Source organism: Lycium ferocissimum, unplaced genomic scaffold (genome assembly GCF_029784015.1).
Source record: "Lycium ferocissimum isolate CSIRO_LF1 unplaced genomic scaffold, AGI_CSIRO_Lferr_CH_V1 ctg3891, whole genome shotgun sequence".
NCBI lineage: Eukaryota > Viridiplantae > Streptophyta > Magnoliopsida > Solanales > Solanaceae > Lycium > Lycium ferocissimum.
Genome location: NW_026725522.1, coordinates 54,099 through 75,470, shown reverse-complemented (window position 1 = coordinate 75,470; position 21,372 = coordinate 54,099). Strand labels below are relative to the sequence as shown.

General features: G+C 40.7%; 1 protein-coding gene across 1 annotated transcript; it reads right to left on the bottom strand.

Annotated features, from left to right (window-relative positions):
• Positions 1-8,035: 8,035 nt before the first annotated feature.
• LOC132044233 (uncharacterized) lies at positions 8,036-15,198 on the bottom strand. The gene is made up of 4 exons (XM_059434722.1): positions 14,634-15,198; positions 8,901-9,169; positions 8,297-8,781; positions 8,036-8,216 (listed from the first exon to the last, which is right to left on the bottom strand). Exons 1-4 carry the CDS (start codon positions 15,196-15,198, stop codon positions 8,036-8,038), a joined length of 1,500 nt encoding a protein of 499 aa, XP_059290705.1.
• Positions 15,199-21,372: the final 6,174 nt, after the last annotated feature.

The window sequence follows — 21,372 nt, the reverse complement described above, 5'->3', positions numbered from 1 at the left end:
CAGCCTTCAGGGTCGATAGCCGGATCTTTATCATCTATACGCCCTATGGGGCCAGGTTCACATGCGCTAGTCAGCCATGGTAGAGGCGGGGGAGAGTCCCCAGTTCTAGTGGTCCTCAGCACCGTATTTATGCTTTGGATGGACGCCAGGACCTTGAGTCTTCTCCTGATGTTGTCACAGGTATATTATCGGTATTTTCTCATGATGTACATGCTTTGATAGATCCGAGCTCCACATTGTCATATGTTACTCCATATATTGCGGGTCGGTTTAGAGTTAAACTGGAGTCAATCAAACCTTTTGAGGTGTCTACACCCGTTGGTGAGTCGGTAATAGCTAGCCGAGTATATAGAAATTGCATAGTTGTGATTTGTGACCGACGTACTATGATTGACTTGCATGAGTTAAAAATGGTGGATTTTGATGTTATTATGGGCATGGATTGGTTGGCTTCTTGCTATGCCAATGTTGATTATAGAATGAAAATGGTTCGCTTCCAATTTCTGGGAGAACCAGTTTTAGAATGGAAAGGAAATACGGCGTCACCAAAAGGTAGGTTTATTTCCTATCTAAAGGCAAGGAAAATGATTATAAAAGGTTGCATTTATCATCTAGTGCGGGTTCAAGATGTAGAAGCTAAGCCGCCGACTCTTCAGTCAGTTCCCGTAGTGAATGAATTTCCGGATGTATTCCCGGAAGAGCTTCCAGGCGTCCCTCCCAAACGGGAGATTGATTTTGCTATTGATGTGCTACCAGACACTAAGCCTATATCTATTCCTCCTTATAGAATGGCTCCCGCAGAATTGAAAGAGTTGAAGGAACAATTGAAAGACTTGCTTGAGAAAGGCTTTATTAGGCCTAGTTCATCCCCGTGGGGAGCACCCGTATTGTTTGTCCCAAAGAAAGATGGCTCCTTGAGAATGTGCATTGACTACCGGCAATTGAACAAGGTGACGATTAAGAATAAATATCCTCTTCCGTGGATTGATGACTTATTTGATCAATTACAAGGTGCCAAATGATTTTCGAAGATAGATTTAAGATCCTAGGTATCATCAAGTGAGAGTTAGGGAGAAAGATATCCCTAAGACAGCCTTCAGAACAAGATATGGCCATTTTGAGTTCCGAGTAATGTCATTTGGGCTACCTAATGCACCGGCAGTGTTTATGTATTTGATGAATGATGTGTTCAGGCCCTTCCTAGATTTGTTTGTGATTATATTCATCGACGATATCTTGGTGTATTCTAGATCCGAGGCAGAACATGCGGATCATTTGCCTACTGTCCTTAGAGTTCTTCAAACTCGAGAGTTGTTTGCAAAATTTTCTAAGTGTGAGTTTTGGTTAAACTCAGTGACATTTCTGGGGCACATTGTTTTAGCCGATGGTATTCGGGTAGATAGCCAAAAGATTGAGGCCGTAAAGACTTGGCCAAGGCCCACAACTCCTACGGAGGTTCGTAGCTTTTTGGGCTTAGCAGGATATTACAGCATATTCGTTGAAGGTTTTTCTTCTATTTCTGCACCACTTATAAAGCTGACCCAGAAATCGGCAAAGTTTCAATGGACAGATGCTTGTGAACGTAGTTTCCAAGAACTAAAAGATAGATTGACTTCTGCACCGGTCCTGACACTTCCAGAGGGATTGAAAGGTTATGTCGTTTATTGCGAAGCTTCAGGCATTGGGCTAGGCTATGTGTTGATGCAACATGGTAAGGTGATTGCGTATGCTTCAAGGCAATTACGAAAACATTAAAAGAATTATCCAACTCATGATCTAGAATTGGCTGCAGTGATTCATGCATGAAAGATATGGAGACATTATTTATATTGTGTCCATGTGGATATCTATATAGATCATAAGAGCCTTCAGTATATTTTCAAGCAAAAAGAGTTGAATTTGCGGCAACGACGATGGTTGGAGTTGCTAAAAGATTATGATGTCGATATTCTGTATCACCCCGAAAAAGCAAATGTTGTGGCTGACGCTCTTAGCTGCAGATCTATGGGAAGTTTGTGTGATGTACAACCAGAGAAAAGAAAAATAGCCCGTGAGCTCCAGCAGTTAGCTAGCCTAGGAGTTCGAGTAGTGGACTCAGGTAGCAGGGGAACTACCATTCATAATTCAGCAGTCTCGTCGCTAGTAGTGGAAGTGAAGGAGCGACAATACGGAGATTCCATGCTAATGCATTACAGAGATATACTCCCTCAAAAGGAGAAGTCATCATTTGAGATCGTAGGAGACGGAGTTCTCCGATGCAGAGGCAGATTATGTGTTCCTGATGTGGCGGGTTTACGCCACCAAATATTGAGAGAAGCTCATTGTTCCCGTTATTCTGTCCACCCCGGAGCAACGAAAATGTATCATGATCTTAAGTCTATATATTGGTGGAATGGGATGAAGAAAGATATAGCGGAATTTGTAGCTCAATGTCCCAACTGTCAACAAGTGAAAATCGAGCACCAAAAGCCTGGCGGATTGTTGCAAGTTATAGAAATCCCAACTTGGAAGTGGGAAGTAATTAACATGGACTTCATTACAGGCTTACCCCATTCTCAACGTAAGTATGATTCCATATGGGTGATTGTGGATAGACTTACGAAGTCAGCTCATTTCTTACCAGTCAGAACGACGTATGTGGCAGGGGATTATGCAAAGCTTTATGTTAAAGAGATAGTGCGACTTCATGGTGTTCCAGTATCTATTATCTCAGATAGAGGAACTCAATTTATAGCTAATTTTTGGAAGTCCTTCCAAGAGGGTTTGGGACTCATGTGAGCCTTAGCACGGCATTCCATCCACAGACTGATGGACAAGCTGAACGTACCATTCAAACATATGTTACGGGCATGTATGTTAAATTTTGGAGGAAATTGGGATGATCACTTACCCCTCATTGAGTTTGCTTATAATAATAGTTATCATTCTAGCATTCAAATGGCACCGTATGAGGCTTTATATGGGCGAAAGTGTAGATCCCCAATTGGGTGGTTTGAAGTAGGAGAGGCTAAATTGATAGGGCCAGACTTGGTCCAGACAACGTAGAGAAAATTAAGCTCATACAAGATCGATTATTAGCAGCCCAAAGTTGTCAAAAGTCCTATGCAGATAATCGTCGAAGGGACTTAGAGTTCCAAGTGAAAGATTGGGTATTCTTAAAAGTGTCACCAATGAAGGGTGTTGTGAGATTTGGTAAAAAGGGGAAGCTTAGTCCCCGGTATATTAGGCCTTATGAGATTGTGCGCAAGGTAGGCAAAGTGGTTTACGAATTAGATCTACCTCTTGATTTGGAGTCAGTTCACCCAGTTTTCCATGTCTCGATGCTTCGTAAATGTGTTGGATATCCTACTAGGATCATACCAGTAAATGATGTCCAAGTGACAGGAAAGTTGACTTATGAAGAGGTACCCATTGCCATATTAGATAGGCAAGTACGGAGGCTTAGAAACAAAGAAGTGGCCTCAGTTAAGATTTTGTGGAGAAACAACAACTGAGAAGAAATGACATGGGAAGCGGAATAAATCATGAAATCCAAGTACCCGCACTTATTTCAGCCCCCGGAAGAGGGCCAAGATAAGACATCAAGATCATAAGGTATGTATGTTTTTCTTTTATGCATTTGGGTCGTGTGTGGTCAAATTCTATTGTTATTATGTTGTGGCCCCGTGAGGCATTGTTATTATGGGCTGTTCTGACAGGATGGTAGTGCCATGTTACAGGAGAAACTCTGGCGAAATTTTCATAGAATTCCCGAGTGCTTAATATTCGAGGACGAATGTTCTTAAGGGGGAAGAATGTTACACCTCAGAAAATTTTTCGTTAATGCATAGTGAATAGACTGACGAAGGACGCGAAGTATACGGTGTTGTAATAAGTAAGGAATGACATTTGATGACCCTAAGTAAGATTTCAAGGACATTCGATGTCAGACGAGAAAGTTTGCCAAGAGAAGGCAAGGCATACGATGAGTATCGGAAGGATTTATGAGTAACAAGTTAATGATGATTTAATGATGCTTTGGAGAAGAGTTATAACGTCCCTTAGATTGTTAATGAGGTGGTAAACGAGTGTCAAGAAGGTTCCATAAGGATTGGAGATCAAACGAGTCGAAGAGAACAAGTTCGGAATAACTGGGCATTATACGGCCAAACATACTGGCCGTATAAAACATACGGACCGTATGTTCAGCCGTATAATCAGCCCAGAATGTCACCCCTCTCTGGACCAAATCTACGGCCAGACATACGGTCAGTATAAATTATACGGACCGTATGTTGGTCCGTAGAATATGGTCGGGACTGAATTGTGTTATTAATAAGGGACCAAGTCTTATTTCATTTCATTTCCCTTTCACTCCACTTCTCTCTAAAACATCTCTCTACATTTCTCCCACAAGATTTCAAGAGAAACTAGTGTTCAACTTCATCAAACCAAGTGAATCAAGTATAAGAAACCCATTAAAGTTTATCCAAGACAAGAATCCAAGTGAAGGTGAAACTAGGGTTTTGCTCAAGTGAGGTGTTTGCACCCAAGGTTCGTTCCTACACCATCTAAGGTAAGTCTTATGGTATTTCCTTGTTGTTTAAGGTATTTGAAAGTTGAAACACTTGGATTATAGAAGGAAATAGACAATGGGTCATGAATGTGGGAATAGTGTCACTTTTGAGTAAATGTTTGGATTGAGTCATGATTCTTGATACAATATGATTATAATCATGTTATAAATGATGTTGAGAACATGGGATAGATGTCGTATATGAATGAACGTAATCGTGTGTTATGACCATGAATATGAATGATTGGAAGTAAATTGAGAAGTAAGGATAATGTAGGTAAATAAAGGCTATTGTTATGATGTTGCGAATGTTATTAATGATGTTTGGGAGTTGATATATGATATGGAGGGATTCGTATAAATAAAGGAGATGCTGTCCAATTTTCTCTAGCCCTAAGTCATGTATGCTAAGTTATCGATTTTCTAATGTTAGTATAAACGTAATGAAGGTAGAAACGTGAGCATTGAAGGAGAACGTGCAAGTGATAGAATAGTTGAACGGAAAGGTATGTAAGGCTAACCCTTCTTTTATAAGGCATGGTTCTTTGGCCAAATATCTATTCTTCTATGAGCCTATGATAATCTCCTATGATTCTATCTCTAAAAAGCTATTAAGCTCATGATCCTCGATATGCTACGATTTCTTGAGTTCCTTAGATAACGAGTAATCCTCTAGGGATAGATGATATGAATGACGATAGTAATGATGCTAAAGATTCTTATGAGCTTATATGTATAAGTGCCTATGTGTGGCTACTATGAAACCCCGAGCTTATATGGCCGGGTAGAATGTATATATATATATAATGCGCGCGCACCACTGCAGTTGGGTACGGACAACCCTGAGCCTTGGTAGGGCCTGGTATGTAAGACACTGAGCCTTGGTAGGGCCAGGTATGTGTGACACTGAGCCTTGGTAGGGCCAGGTATGTGAAACACCGAACCTTCATGGTCGGGTATGCTATGTAAAGGCTATGTATATGCAATGTATATGATATGTGAATGATATGTATATGATATGAATATGAGTAGGAATGGAAATATGAATACGAACACGAAAATGGATACGAAAGGTAATTGTATACGGATATGGATGTATGTACACGGATACGCAATAGAAATGGAATGTCCCCATAAAAAGCAAGTGTTATGACGATGATACTATTATCTCCCATCCTATGCTATTTCATATGTTGTCTCTTATGCTTTCATATTGATGTTGATCATGCTTTACATACTCAGTACATTCTTCATATTGACGTCCTTTTGTTTGTGGACGCTGCGTCATGCCCGCAGGTGGCCAGGGAGACAAACTTGATCCATAGCTTCATTATTCAGGGACTACATAGCGGAGCTCCATTTCATTCGGAACCACAGCTTTTTGTATAGATTCTTTTGTGTACATATTCATGGGCACGGCGGGGTCCTGTCCCGCCTATATGATATGATAAATTCTTCTTAGAGGCTCGGAGACATATGTATATGGTTAGATGTGTTTGGCCTTGTCGGCCTATATTTTGGGATATTGTTTTGCTAGCCTTGTCGGCTCATGTACATTGATATAGGCATAGTTGCTAATGATGATATAAATGAATTGACGTCCAATGGGATTAGTACGCTTTATGAATGAAAAGTACGATTTAGCTATGTGGCTCACCTAGATGTAATGTGAAAGTATGTTAAGAGGTGCCCCGGTGGGTTAGCACTGGTGCCCGTCGCGACCCTCCGGTTGGGTCGTGACAAATTATCATGTATTAATGTTGATAGGCGGTAACAGAAGTGAGGTAATATTATTATGCGACTTGTCCGTGTTAATTTTTGGAGACTAATGATATATCTGGTTCATGATATTGTGGTAACTTAATTGTGGATGTTGATACGAGGGTAGTATTCTATATGGCATATGTGGCTTTTTTCGTGATATTGTTGGTGTACCCTTGCTTGGTACTTGTGATATTGATCTGATTATTGATGTTGACTCATGCATTGCACGCATTCACATCCTTTATGACATACTATTGATACAAGATTGATACTTGATGAAACACTATGATGAGCTGGGCTCGGTTTGGATGAGAGTGATGTTAGAGTATGATATCTGATAGTTGTCCCGGAATTGTGGATTGAGTGAGCTACATGGACTCCGCAGGTCCCCCGGGGTGGTGCTGATGAAAATCCTCCGTGGATAAAGATCTGGAGTCTCGTATGTCTGTTAGGAAAAGATACGGGAGGAGTAGCACTTAGACTTTGCGAGTCAACCTGAGTTGTGCTACTGAGACGTCGATACTTTCGTCCGGAGTACATGTGTACACGACATTGCATTGCATTTGCATTCATACACCATTGCATTGCATCGCATTCTGGCTTATATTGTGATTATCTGACAATTACTTGTGTTGTTGGTTCCGGATTTGATGTATTGAGACTTGACACGATTAGGCTTAGTTGCTAAACAATAGGCCATGATCTTGAATTATCTTTGTCGAAAGGTTCAAGGTTCCAGTTGTATGTGTTGGTTTCCTAAAATTAGGTGAATAAGGATTATCATAATGATGAGTTAACTTCTATACTAAGAACGAGTACTGATAATTGACTAGTGTGAAACTGGTGTGGAATTGATTGGTGGTTATTAGAGTAGAGTTAAATTATTTAAGAGTCTCGATGTTATGACGAGTGGAAGATAAATGTATGATGTTGATTTAGTTACTTATCATTCTTATTTGTGAACTCTTTTACTGATATGTGCTTCTAATCATTGTTGGCCTATGATGCTTCATCAGTATGTGTTGATTGTACTGATACTACCCTTGCTACATCCCTTTTGGGGTATAGAGTGTTTCAGGTGATTGGTTGTTGGCATGATTCGTAAGATGCACGGTGCCTATCTTAAAGGCCTCCACCCACTTCATTCTGGGATGGAGGTTGGGTCTTAGAGTTATTGTATTCTGGATTTACATTAGTCACTCTTGTACTAGTGTAGACTAGGTCGTGGGAATCGGAATCAGTCTTGTAATTATTTAATTGTTCTAATCACTTCTGATATTTTGGGTTAATCTAATTATTTGATTTCCGCTGCTAATTATTTATATATTGGATTGAAGATGAATTTGTTCTTTACTTGGGTAGTGTGTTATTTTGATTGAGGGTTCGCCTACCAAGGTGGGAGGGGTAGGTGCCCGCGCGACCCTAAATTGGGTCGTGACACATGTCTAAATGGGACCATGTAAAACAATCGGCGTTAGCTTGAAGAAATTTAATTAATTTATGCCTGAGCTCCGGGGTTAGCCCCGTGCCCATGTATACCTTTCTATCCGACAGATGTACGAACAAGACGATTTTTTCTAACTCCTCACAGTCGATTTAGTGGCATCCGAATCATCCGGCAAAGACGAACGACCTAGGAACACTGAAGTCATCCTCTTGAAAGTTTGTCGTTTCTTCCTCTAACTTCAGGCTAACTGGGCCTGAGTCATGTGATTGCTATTTAGCCTTTCTGCCTTTGATTGGCTCTTCTACGGCCTTTGAGGGTAGTGCCTTTGGTATCGGGGCTGCTTCTTCGACTGCAAACATCTTCCTTGCTGCCGGCTGCTCCCCATGAACCATTTTTACCCCCTCGGGGTTGGGATCTTCAACATTTGGTGTAACGTCATGCACCCACGATCTGCCAAGCAATGCATTGTACCTTATCGCTCCCTCAATAACGTAGAACTTCACTTGCTGAACCGTTTCGGCGGTATTCACCGGCAGAGTGATTTCCCCTTTTGTAGTTCACATGACATGTTGAACCCGTTGAGAACCCGAGCTGCCAGCACAATTTGGTCCAATAGTCCCAGCTGCTCTACCACTTTCCAATGGATAACATTGGCCGAACTGCCTGGATTAATCAATATACGCTTAACTTGAGATTTATTAATAAGGACAGAGATTACCAAAGCATCATTTTGGGGTTGGATGATGCCCTCAGCGTCTTCATCATTGAAGGAAATGGATCCCTCCAGTATGTAATCCCTGGTTTTTTTTTCCTGAGTGATCGAGACCTTTTTCCTCTTCATCATTGGACCTCGAGGAATTTCTACCCCGCTGATAATCATATTGATCACGTGTTGAGGTTTTGCATGTTCAACTTGCTTATTTGCTTCTTTATTTTTGTAATTTCCTTTCGCCCAGTCACTTAAGAATTCACGCAAGTGGCCATTCATTAATAGTTGGACTACTTCATCCCTTAGCTGTCAACAGTCCTCAGTCTAATGGGTCTGAGTACCGTGATAGTCGCAAACCACATTCGGATCCCTTTGAGTAGGATCGGACCGAAGCGGCCTTGGTCATCTCGTGTCCTTAATATGACCAATAGCTGAAATGAGACCCGCAACATGAAGTTGTATTCAGATAAATTCAGGCTCTCACCACTGTTAGATGATCCACCGATATCATTCCTGAATTGCAAACCTTGGTTCCCCGAACTGTGATCATTTCGCCTATCACTCCTAGCCAAGTGATGATTATGACCGCTGCTTCCCCTGTCCATCCTAAAGTTTGATCTTTTCGTTTGCCAGTGTGGCTGGTACCTTTTCTTTGATGACTTTGACTCTGTTTCGACCACCTTTTTTGGTCTATCTGCATTTTTGCTTCAGGTTGCCAAACCTGGTGGAAGTTCGAGTTGGTCATCCTCCACTCAAATTTTGGACTCGTATCTGTTGTGGACATCGGCCTATGTCATCGCCTCGTACTCTAACAAGTTTTCCTTCAGTTTAAATGAGGCGGCTGAGCTTCGAGGGTTTAGTCCCTTGGTGAAAGCTTGTGCTGCCCATTCCTCCAGAACTGAGGGCAAAAGTATCCGTTCCATTTGGAATCTCGACACGAACTCTCATAGTAATTCGTTGTCCTTTTGGGCAACTCTGAATATATCAGCCTTCCTTGCTTGGATCTTTCAAGCTCCAGCATGAGCCTTTATAAAAGTATCTACAAGCACTTCAAAAGAGTTAACAGAATGTTCAGGAATTATAGAATACCATGTCATTGCCCCTTTGGACAATGTCTCGTCGAACTTCTTTAGCAGCACCGACTCGATTTCATCCTCTTTGAGGTCGTTGCCTTTTATGACACAAGTATAGGAAGTCGCGTGTTCCTATGGGTTCGTCGTACTTAGAAATGTCTGGCATCTTAAATCTCTTTGAGATCAACTTCGAGACCGCGCTCGGAGGGTAACACCTTTGATGGTACTGTTTGGAATCTGGCCCTCTTAAGATCGGTGGGCCACCGGGGATCTGGTCCACTCGTCAATTATAAGTTTCCACCTTTTTTTCATTGGTGTCGATCCGTTTGGCCAGTACTTTAAGCATTTTCAGGATTTTGGATGACCCATTGGAGCCTGATCCTTTTCCATTGTTAGCGACTTGATCTTCCCTACGGACAGGTTCGCCGATTTGTCTCGGTCCCTCCGCACTTGTGCCGCTGTTCTTCTTTCGAAGTTGAGCTATAGCCGCCCGTTGTTCCTGCAACACATCAAAAATTAACGTAAGTTAATTTCTTCTCCCGTATCACCCGGTGTCTTTCGTATAGATGCCCGTGGTGAAATCACGGGATTATTGTTATTGAATGGATCAACGGGCTGATTGCCGTCGACATTCAGGTCGACAGCGTCATTCGATTTGACAACATTTGGATCGGCGGGGTGAACGCCATTTGGATCTTAGGGCAACTTTTTGACCTGCACCCCATTGTTATGGTTTTCGCCTTGGTGACCTGGTTAACCGTTATTGCTCAAGTGAATTGATTGACTGCTGTTTGACATTTTGAGGTTAACCAGAAATCACAAATCTCAAGAGAACAAGTGAAAGTAGGGTTGTAAAAAAATCACCACTATTATCCTTAGCCTCACGATGGGCGCCAAATCCTTTTACCCTAAATAGGTAACAATTAAATTTGGACGCGGTTTAAAGGATACGTGGTTTGATTAGTTGTCAATGTAATGGAATAAGAAATAACAATCAATTGAATATAACAAATAAAGACAATAATAGCCTGTACCATGTATAACTTCGCTGGAAAATTGGTCCAGTCCGAAGCATAGAACTGTGAAACCGGGCCAAATTAAAAGAGCTTGAAACTTTTAGGAGAGATGTTATAGAGTACGTATAATCAGCATAAAAAATCAGAGGGGAAAAATGAGAGGGTTTCACCCCCTTTTATAATACAAGAATGGGCCTCTCCTTAACCCTAAAAGCCTGCTAAAACCCTAATAATAACGACGGCGCTTCCACAGCTGTCCGGGTAACGGACGGCATAACGGGCAGCGATTTCTCGTATGTGTTGACTGGCATCTCTTCGGTCTCTTTGGTTTAGTGGACAAACGACTCCTCGGATATTAATTCATCCGAACCACTGAACTCAATCCAACGCCACATCTGTCGGCGTTCATATTTTACTCCAACCCCTCATGGCACTTTACGCCGATTTTTACCGTGTACAATACATTGGTAGGTATCTTCTAATCAAGAAACAACAATCAATCCAATTATTTTCATTTTATTTGAAATGGGTGTACAGATGAAAATAAATTTCTGCTATTTTATTTGCAACATAAGTTAATGTAATACATGTATTAGACAATGTATAATACATTATTTGGTTGCCTTTTAGGTTGTACTCATAAATAATACTCGCATAACTTATGCAGAAATTTATTTTAACCCCAACCTTCGTCAGGGTGTGACGGGCACCCGACCCTCGTCAGAGTCGAGCGAACCCTTAGACGTCAACTCAAATTTTTTTTTTTTTTTAAAACAAGAATTGAAAGTTGTAAATGAAATACCAAAATCGACACGTGACTCGAGGTATCTCAAAACATGATATATAGATACATACAACATAACACAAGGCGAGCCAAAGGCCTCTGCCATTTCTGTACAACAAAATAACGGCCGACAAGGCCAAACAGTAACCATGACTCCCACGCTGTTCGCAGACTTCTATAGAGTATAACCTGTACAATATATAAAGCTATACCAAAACAGGGACAGTCTCCGGAGCAAATGGAGCTGTCTAACTCCCAGTGCTATCTCCCTCTAAGCTGGGTCCCCTGGTCGCGTCCCTGAACCTGCGGGCATGAAACGCAGCCCCCGAAAAAGGGGGTCGGTACGGAATATGTACTTGAATATGTAAAGCGAAAATAAATAGATAATAACCACCGCGCAATTTAAGAGGGAAGAAATCACATACAACCCAATACCTGCAACCTTCGCTTAAGAGAAGACATAAGTAGATGTACAGAGTCGCAAGCAAGCCTTAAGTAAATAATTGCAATCCAATTAACAAACCCAGAATAAGTGACACGAGACATCACACGCGCCGCTTCCGGCAAAATAATAATAACAATAACAACAACAATAATAATAATAATAATAATAATAAGCCCATCGGGCAGCCGCTTCCGGCTCGATATCGATAATGGCCCCTTCGGGCATCGCCGCTTCCGGCATAATAATGAAGATAGCCCCTTCGGGCATTGCCGCTTCCGGCATAATAATAAAGATGGCCCCTTCGGGCATTGCCGCTTCCGGCATAATAATAACGATGGCCCGGGGCATTCGCTTCCGGCATAATAATAACGATAATAATAACGATAATAATAATAATAAAATATCGCACCCCCTTCGGAGTGGTTTTTTTGAAAAGTCTTATAAAATATCACACTCCCTTCGGAATGGTTTTGTACACACCCCCTTCGGAGTGGTTTTGGAAAAGCCTTAGGAAATAATATATCACACCCCCTTCGGAGTGGTTTTAAGGAAGCTTTAGAAAATATCACACTCCTTCGGAGTGGTTTTGAAAAGTTTTATAAAATATCACTTAATAGAGTCATTCATGGAAGATTCAAGGCAATTCGATTACATTCCGGCAAGTTACGGACGTTTGAGCATTTTTCCAACAAGTTAGGAGGATACTAGTTCAATTGCCCGAATGAATAGTGCTCCATTTCAGGATTGGATTTCGACGAACAGGATAACCCCCGAGGCTTAAATTCAAGCCTAGTATACCTAGGACATGCCAAAAAGGAGGGAAGGAATAGCTTTACATACCTCACGGGTGCCCTATTCTTGCTTGAGCTCAATTCCCGTTTCGTCCAGAATCTGCAAATGGTCACCTTTACCGGTTACTATTCATGAGAGTTAGCATTTCAATAATGAGTTCACACTTGACTACCGAAATTTTGGCAGCATCTCCCCTATAAATCTAACATCCCCGAGGATCATCTCGGCTCAAAATATCAACAACAACAACCCAACAATCATCAACAACCATCATAACTATATTATGGCACAAAAAGTCCCCTTACTACATAGTTCAATAATTTTCCTCCAAACTTCGCATAATCAAATTGATATCAACATTTTCCATATTCATCAACTACTTCAATATTATTCAAACATATACCAATAACATTCCATACATTACTCATGAATTCCACCAATTCCACATTCCATCCAATTCTTCCACAATTATATAAAAACCATATAGAAATCATATAATTTCTCACAACAATATACAACCAACTTTCATGCTAACTCAATTCATTAACCTTTCTTTACATCACAAAAGCCACAACAACACACTTAACATACTAAATAAAATCAAATTCATCACTTCTCTATACCCTATGGCTCACGGCCACTTCCATCTTCCACACACACATATGCCATGCACACACACGCCATACTTTCATGATTCTCATACAATTCTAATCATTATATCATGCACACACCTTCCATAACATAAAAGGATAGAAATCTCACCTTTTTCTACAAATTTCCACTTCCCGCAAACGGAGTTCTCTCGCTTAACTACTTATACCATGTCGAAGAGCGCTTTAAACTTGTTAAGAATTCGAGAAGGAAGAGATTTTTGGATCAAAGTTGAAGGCTAGGAAATTTTTCTCTTCTTTTTTTTTTCTTCTTTCCTTGGAGCCGTGAGCTTTCTTTTTTTTTTCTCTTGGTTTTTCTTTCAATTTCTTGAATCTTCTAAGGCTCTTATCCCTTTTTATAATTTTGCACATGGAAAAATTGGCCACAATTTCATGGGCTTGGCCATACCTTGGCCGGCCACTTCCAAGAATTGGGCCTCAATTTTCTCCTTTTTTTTTTTGGCCCAATAAATTATAATTCTTGTTTCACAATTCCCGAAATAAATTTCCAAAATTCCAAACTTGCCCTTGGCCTTCCACCGTACTTCCACACCAATATTTCCCATGAGTAACACACACATACATTAATTCAAATCAACACTTGACTTTATTCCATACAATTCAAGGTTATTTCCAAATTTTCAAATACGCGAAAATGCCGGATGTAACATCCTCCCCCCCTTTAGAACATTCGTCCTCGAATGTTAAATTAGCCTTATAGGTCTCACAAGTACTTTGGGGGAAGGTTCTTTAAGTAGACAGTACGTATAAATCATACATCGATTAAAACAATCAACTGCGGAATTTAAATTACCTGGTGGTGCATCTGCGGTGCCTCGGGACACAGTCTCCCGCCTAGTGCATAGATACGATGTGGGGGTCTGCCGCACCGGGACTAGGTGCTCTACCTCTGCCCCTACCACGACCGGAAAGAAGTCGAGGTCTGTCTCGGGGGGCTCTTATCGAAGGTGACGACGCGGCTACCGAATTTCCGGGAGCGATGTATGGCCCACTCCCCGTGGACACTCTCTAGCATAGTGCGTCGGATCACCACAAGTATAACACACGCCCGTCGGCATCGTCCCACATGGCGTCTCCCACAAGTCGCACATCGAGGAGGGGCCATCGCCTCTTGCCCCGACCATGCCTGGCTGGGGGACACCGGCGCATAGGAAGAACTCGTCCTTGCCGAGGGAATGCCTCTCTGCCCCGCCGTGACCCTCGAAATCTGCGAAGACGCGCTAGGCGGGGTCTGCTCTCTCGGTAGAACCTTTATTCCGGCCCTCCAACACAGGCCCTCTTGGGTGACCGCTACCCCTACTGCTCGAGGCGACCTCCCGCCGACGCTTCCGATCTTCGACCCCCGGGCATAAGCTTGAACACGAGCTATATCCATACATGGCCGCATGGCAAGCGCCATACAAGCCTCTCGTAACTCCGGCTCTAATCCTCTCACGTAGTGATGGATCCTATCCTCCATATCTGCGCACCGAGAAGGGGCATATCTCGCCAAGGAATTAAACTCTACACTATACTCTCTAACAGACATGCTACCCTGCTGCAAGTGAAGAAACCGGTCAACTCTTGCCCGCCTCGGCTCGGGTGGCATATGATGGCGCAAGAAGGCATCTGAAAATTTCTGCCACGTCGGCGGAGGGGCATCCCTCCCTCTGGATAACTTCCAGGACTGAAACCAGTTAATTGCTATGCCCTGTAGCCTATAAGAGGCTAGCTCCACAGACTCCGTAGCTGACGCCCTCATTATGTCTAAAGTACGCTGCATGCCATCTATGAACTCCTGGGGATCAGCATTTGGGTCCGTGCCCTTAAACTCTGGGGGACTTAATGTAAGAAAATCCCGCGCTCTGGCACTAGCAGCCCTATCGGGATACTCGTAACTCCTACTCTGCTGTCCAGCCTGAGTAGCAAGCATCTGAGTCAACAAACGTATGGCGTCTTTCATTTCTCTAATCTCCTGACGCTGGGCATCTGATTGAGAAACCGGAGATTCTGATGTTGGTCTTTGGAGCCGGAGCCGGGCCGGATAGGTGCCTCTCTCAGCTCCTCCGGCGATGGGGAGGTAGGAGGACTCCGGGGCTGGATGCGTATCCCAGCGTATGTCCGAGCTCTAGTAGACCTGGGGGCTTGGCTAGCTACCTCATCCCCAACTGCTTTGCCCTTCTGGGCTGCCGTCGCTTTACCCTTCTTAGGCGGCATTGCTGAAAGCACACAAGATCATTAAATTAGGGACTTTATGTACAACACCGCTCTATACGCACGATCTACACCATGAAAGAAAGAATGACACCCTATTAATGTCTCGTAGCTTCTGTTTATAGATGTGGTGCACAACACACCGATAAACAAGACTCTACTAGACACAGTCTGCGAACATACCGAGGACTGACCTGCTCTGATACCACTTTGTCACACCCCAACCTTCGTCAGGGTGTGACGGGCACCCGACCCTCGTCAGAGTCGAGCGAACCCTTAGACGTCAACTCAAATTTTTTTTTTTAAAACAAGAATTGAAAGTTGTAAATGAAATACCAAAATCGACACGTGACTCGAGGTATCTCAAAACATGATATATAGATACATACAACATAACACAAGGCGAGCCAAAGGCCTCTTGCCATTTACGTACAACAAAATAACGGCCGACAAGGCCAAACGGTAACCATGACTCCCACGCTGTTCGCAGACTTCTATAGAGTATAACTTTGTACAATATATAAAGCTATACCAAAACGGGGACGGTCTCGGAGCAAATGGAGTCATAACTCCCGATGCTATCTCCCTCTAAGTCGGGTCCCCCGGTCGCGTCCCCGAACTGCGGGCATGAAACGCGACCCCCGAAGAAAGGGGGTCGGTACGGAATATGTATGTACCGAATATGTAAAGCGAAAATAAATAGATAATAACCACCGCGCAATTTAAGAGGGAAGAAATCACATACAACCCAATACCTGCAACCTTCGCTTAAGAGAAGACATAAGTAGATGTACAGAGTCGCAAGCAAGCCTTAAGTAAATAATTGCAATCCAATTAACAAACCCAGAATAAGTGACACAGTACATCACACGCGCCGCTTCCGGCAAAATAATAATAACAATAACAACAACAATAATAATAATAATAATAATAGCCCCATCGGGCAGCCGCTTCCGGCTCGATATCGATAATGGCCCCTTCGGGCATCGCCGCTTCCGGCATAATAATGAAGATAGCCCCTTCGGGCATTGCCGCTTCCGGCATAATAATAAAGATGGCCCCTTCGGGCATTGCCGCTTCCGGCATAATAACAACGATGGCCCCTTCGGGCATTGCCGCTTCCGGCATAATAATAACGATGGCCCCTTCGGGCATAACAGTAATAATAATAATAAAATATCGCACCCCCTTCGGAGTGGTTTTTTTTGAAAAGTCTTATAAAATATCACACTCCCTTCGGAATGGTTTTGTACACACCCCCTTCGGAGTGGTTTTGGAAAAGCCTTAGGAAATAATATATCACACCCCCCCTTCGGAGTGGTTTTAAGGAAGCTTTAGAAAATATCACACTCCCTTCGGAGTGGTTTTGAAAAGTTTTATAAAATATCACTTAATAGAGTCATTCATGGAAGATTCAAGGCAATTCGATTACATTCCGGCAAGTTACGGACGTTTGAGCATTTTTCCAACAAGTTAGGAGGATACTAGTTCAATTGCACTGAATGAATAGTGCTCCATTTCGATTGGATTTCGACGAACAGGGATAACCCCCGAGGCTTAAATTCAAGCCTAGTATACCTAGGACATGCCAAAAAGGAGGGAAGGAATAGCTTTACATACCTCACGGGTGCCCTATTCTTGCTTGAGCTCAATTCCCGTTTCGTCCAGAATCTGCAAATGGTCACCTTTACCGCTTACTATTCATGAGAGTTAGCATTTCAATAATGAGTTCACACTTGACTACCGAAATTTTGGCAGCATCTCCCCTATAAATCTAACATCCCCGAGGATCATCTCGGCTCAAAATATCAACAACAACAACCCAACAATCATCAACAACCATCATAACTATATTATGGCACAAAAAGTCCCCTTACTACATAGTTCAATAATTTTCCTCCAAACTTCGCATAATCAAATTGATATCAACATTTTCCATATTCATCAACTACTTCAATATTATTCAAACATATACCAATAACATTCCATACATTACTCATGAATTCCACCAATTCCACATTCCATCCAATTCTTCCACAATTATATAAAAACCATATAGAAATCATATAATTTCTCACAACAATATACAACCAACTTTCATGCTAACTCAATTCATTAACCTTTCTTTACATCACAAAAGCCACAACAACACACTTAACATACTAAATAAAATCAAATTCATCACTTCTCTATACCCTATGGCTCACGGCCACTTCCATCTTCCACACACACATATGCCATGCACACACACGCCATACTTTCATGATTCTCATACAATTCTAATCATTATATCATGCACACACCTTCCATAACATAAAAGGATAGAAATCTCACCTTTTTCTACAAATTTCCACTTCCCGCAAACGGAGTTCTCTCGCTTAACTACTTATACCATGTCGAAGAGCGCTTTAAACTTGTTAAGAATTCGAGAAGGAAGAGATTTTTGGATCAAAGTTGAAGGCTAGGAAATTTTTCTCTTCTTTTTTTTTTCTTCTTTCCTTGGAGCCGTGAGCTTTCTTTTTTTTTTTCTCTTGGTTTTTCTTTCAATTTCTTGAATCTTCTAAGGCTCTTATCCCTTTTTATAATTTTGCACATGGAAAAATTGGCCACAATTTCATGGGCTTGGCCATACCTTGGCCGGCCACTTCCAAGAATTGGGCCTCAATTTTCTCCTTTTTTTTTTTTTTGGCCCAATAAATTATAATTCTTGTTTCACAATTCCCGAAATAAATTTCCAAAATTCCAAACTTGCCCTTGGCCTTCCACCGTACTTCCACACCAATATTTCCCATGAGTAACACACACATACATTAATTCAAATCAACACTTGACTTTATTCCATACAATTCAAGGTTATTTCCAAATTTTCAAATACGCGAAAATGCCGGATGTAACACCATTTTAACATCTTAGTAATGTCCACAATTCAATTTTCTAATTTTCCTAATGCCACCAACATCACGAGGTTTCTGAATCCACACAATTGAAATAATTTGTATTTCTAATTCGAGATTTCAATGTTTAGTTTCAAGCACTTATATCTATAAATTAGAAATAAATATTGTTCTACACCAGAAATATAAACAGTATAAAAAACATCTTGTTTGGTGACAAAATATAAATGCTAGAAACAAAATTGATGTTTAACTAAATATACTTCTTCAGAATCACTAACGACTTCGAGTATTTTAAAATGCATCTGACTGGTTGTTGAGGTCATTGGGATCTAATTTTTTCATAGATCGACTCCTCCTATATAGCTACCCATCGGTCCTATTTCATCTCTTGCCGCGGCTAGTCTCTTTGTAGTAGTAGTAGTAACAGCAGGAGGGGGGGACTCTTTTGAAAGAAGAAGCGATTTGGTCTCAATAAAAGAGCCTATGAAAAGAAAATGGAATTGAAAGTTCCTTGCCTAAGACTTTGACCTGACAACATCCTAACCAAATTTAAATAACAAAAAATTAACTTAAGGATTTTAAAATATAAAAGGATTAAACATTTAATTTTTCAAAATTTTGTAGTATGTGTACTTTTGATATCTCTTTGTCCATCTCATCAGCATAACTTTAAGACACACTTGGAATGACAATGATGTTACGTTGATATACTTGAAAATAACATAACATTAAAGGAAGAAAAAAATATTGTCCTAACAATTAAGGTGTGACTTCTTATTAAAACACAATTGAGAAACCCAGTAAATCGTGATTAGAAATTAAATTGCTATGTTGCATATTGAAACGACTTGAATATGAAATGTCTTTAATGAATTATATTTCTTGTGTTTTGTAGTTGTTTATGGACAATTCTCAAACTCTACCATTGAAAAGGAAAGGTGGTCATGAGTCTGTCCGTCGACTGAACCCTCAATTATCTATTTTTAAGAAATTATATTTTATGTTCATATGACAGATAATGTTCATTAATTCGACGAATACTGTTAATTATTCGTGCTGCTCCATTTTATAGATATTTACTCCTCCATCTGGAATCTTTTATTGAAGTAAATAACCTTATTAGTTAAAAAAAATCAACTAATAAACAACATTCTCACTATTTTATTCATGCAATGTCTATTCTACCTTTTATTATTTTTAGCCCCACTTTGACACTGTAATTGACTAATAATTTTTCATTTCAATTTCTCCAACAAATAAAAGCTGCAATTCTTCAAACAATTATTATGATATTTTATTTGATAGATACATGCAAGAAAAAAATAATTTAAAAAGAAATAGTTCTCATGTTTTTGTTACAATAATGATTCTAGCAAACTATCACAGGGTTTTAATATCAATAATTACGTTTTTCATTTTGATTCATTTCTTTTTGTCCGTGCGCATGGAACATGGTTGACTTACCTCTACCTGTACGATTGGAGAGCTCTTTTCGCTTTGTAGCCTGCTGTCAAACAATCCATATTAAAGATAATGTGGATATACACTTCTTCCAGTGAACTTTCGGAAATATATGTGGATGAACTCAATTTCTTCAAAAATTGAAATCTCCATTAATAGAAAAAAAATTAAAACTTGACAGCCCTTTTAACATAATACTAATAATCTAAACATATCACAATCACGTAACGTACTTATGGGTAACACAAAAATCTACATGAATTTTGTTGAAAAAAAAAATCGATGGACATAACAAATTAGCATTGAAGCTCATCCAAGTGTGATGAGCAAATTCATAACAAACGCTACTTTAGGTTCTTGATCAATAGAAAAATGGTATTGTAATGTCAGAATATGCAATGGCGATCTTCATATGTAAAATATGTATTTGTCTAAATTAGATTTTATAAGCAATCCTATCCGGAATATTAGGATTTATTTTTCTTGTGATCTTGTTATTTTTAATAATTTAATTCTCATGCAGGTAGTTTATTTCCTACACCTTTTTCAAATGCCACTAAATTAGAAGTGCAAATAGCAATGAGAAATTTAGTAAGAGACACTACTAAAAAAACAGCATTTTCCGACCTAAAAAAACCGACCTCAGTTGAGGTCGGAAAAAAACCGACCTCATGAGGTCGGTAAAGTCGTAATATTTATTTTTAAATTTTTTTAAAAATAAACCGACCTCGTGAGGTCGGTAATATTATACCAAAATTTGAAAAAATAATGTACCGACCTCACTAGGTCGGAAATTTATTTGATGCTAAATATATTATAATTTTATTTTTAATTTAAAAGAATACCGACCTCACGAGGTCGGTATTATTTTAAATTAAAAATAAAATTGTTAAATATACCGACCTCATGAGGTCGGTATAATTACTCAGTCTAATAAAACCAACACAGACCCAATTAAACCCGTCTCTTTCCCATTTCTCTCTCTTTTCGTCCCCCCCCCCCCCCCCCCCCCCCCCCCCCCCCCCCCCCCACGCCCCGGCTCTCTCTCTCTCTAACCCTAATAGCTCCGGCGGCGTCCACCACCACCGCGATCAACGCCGCCGTCCCTACCCAGCTGAAAAAAGCTTGTTTCAGATATGACATTGAAAAAAGAGTTTGCCTAATTGACTACTTCTTCCAAATCTCTCCCCCATTTTCTACGCTCTCACACTTTCTTCACTTCATTTTCCCCATATCTCACGCCCTTCTCTTCTTCCAATGCTCTCCACCTTCATTTTCCATCTTCTGTGTAAGCCCTAATTTCTCCTTTGATTCACTAATTTCGTTTTTCATTTTAATTCCCAAAGTTACTTCCCCCTTTTTTGTTACTCTAACTAAAATGTTCAAGTCTTGGAGAGAACTGACCCAATCTTCCCTTTTCTTTTGTCAGTTGTTTGTGCTTGATTTAGGAGATCATTGTGCTGCCTCTATTGACAACTTTGACGATCAGTAGACAACATCCTTAATCTTTACGTATGTATTTTCCTATCTCAAAATGTGTTTTCTCTATTTTAATTGTTCAATTG

What these genes read in the sequence shown, in the direction of transcription:
- LOC132044233 (XM_059434722.1), bottom strand. Translation starts at nt 15,198, where the DNA reads ATGAAAGACGCCATACGTTTGTTGACTCAGATGCTTGCTACTCAGGCT. An exon ending in GGGTCTCATTTCAGCTATTG is followed by an intron (nt 8,782 to 8,900) that starts GTCATATTAAGG and finishes GACTGTTGACAG; the next exon opens with CTAAGGGATGAAGTAGTCCA. An exon ending in AAGGGGAAATCACTCTGCCG is followed by an intron (nt 8,217 to 8,296) that starts GTGAATACCGCC and finishes ATTGCTTGGCAG; the next exon opens with ATCGTGGGTGCATGACGTTA.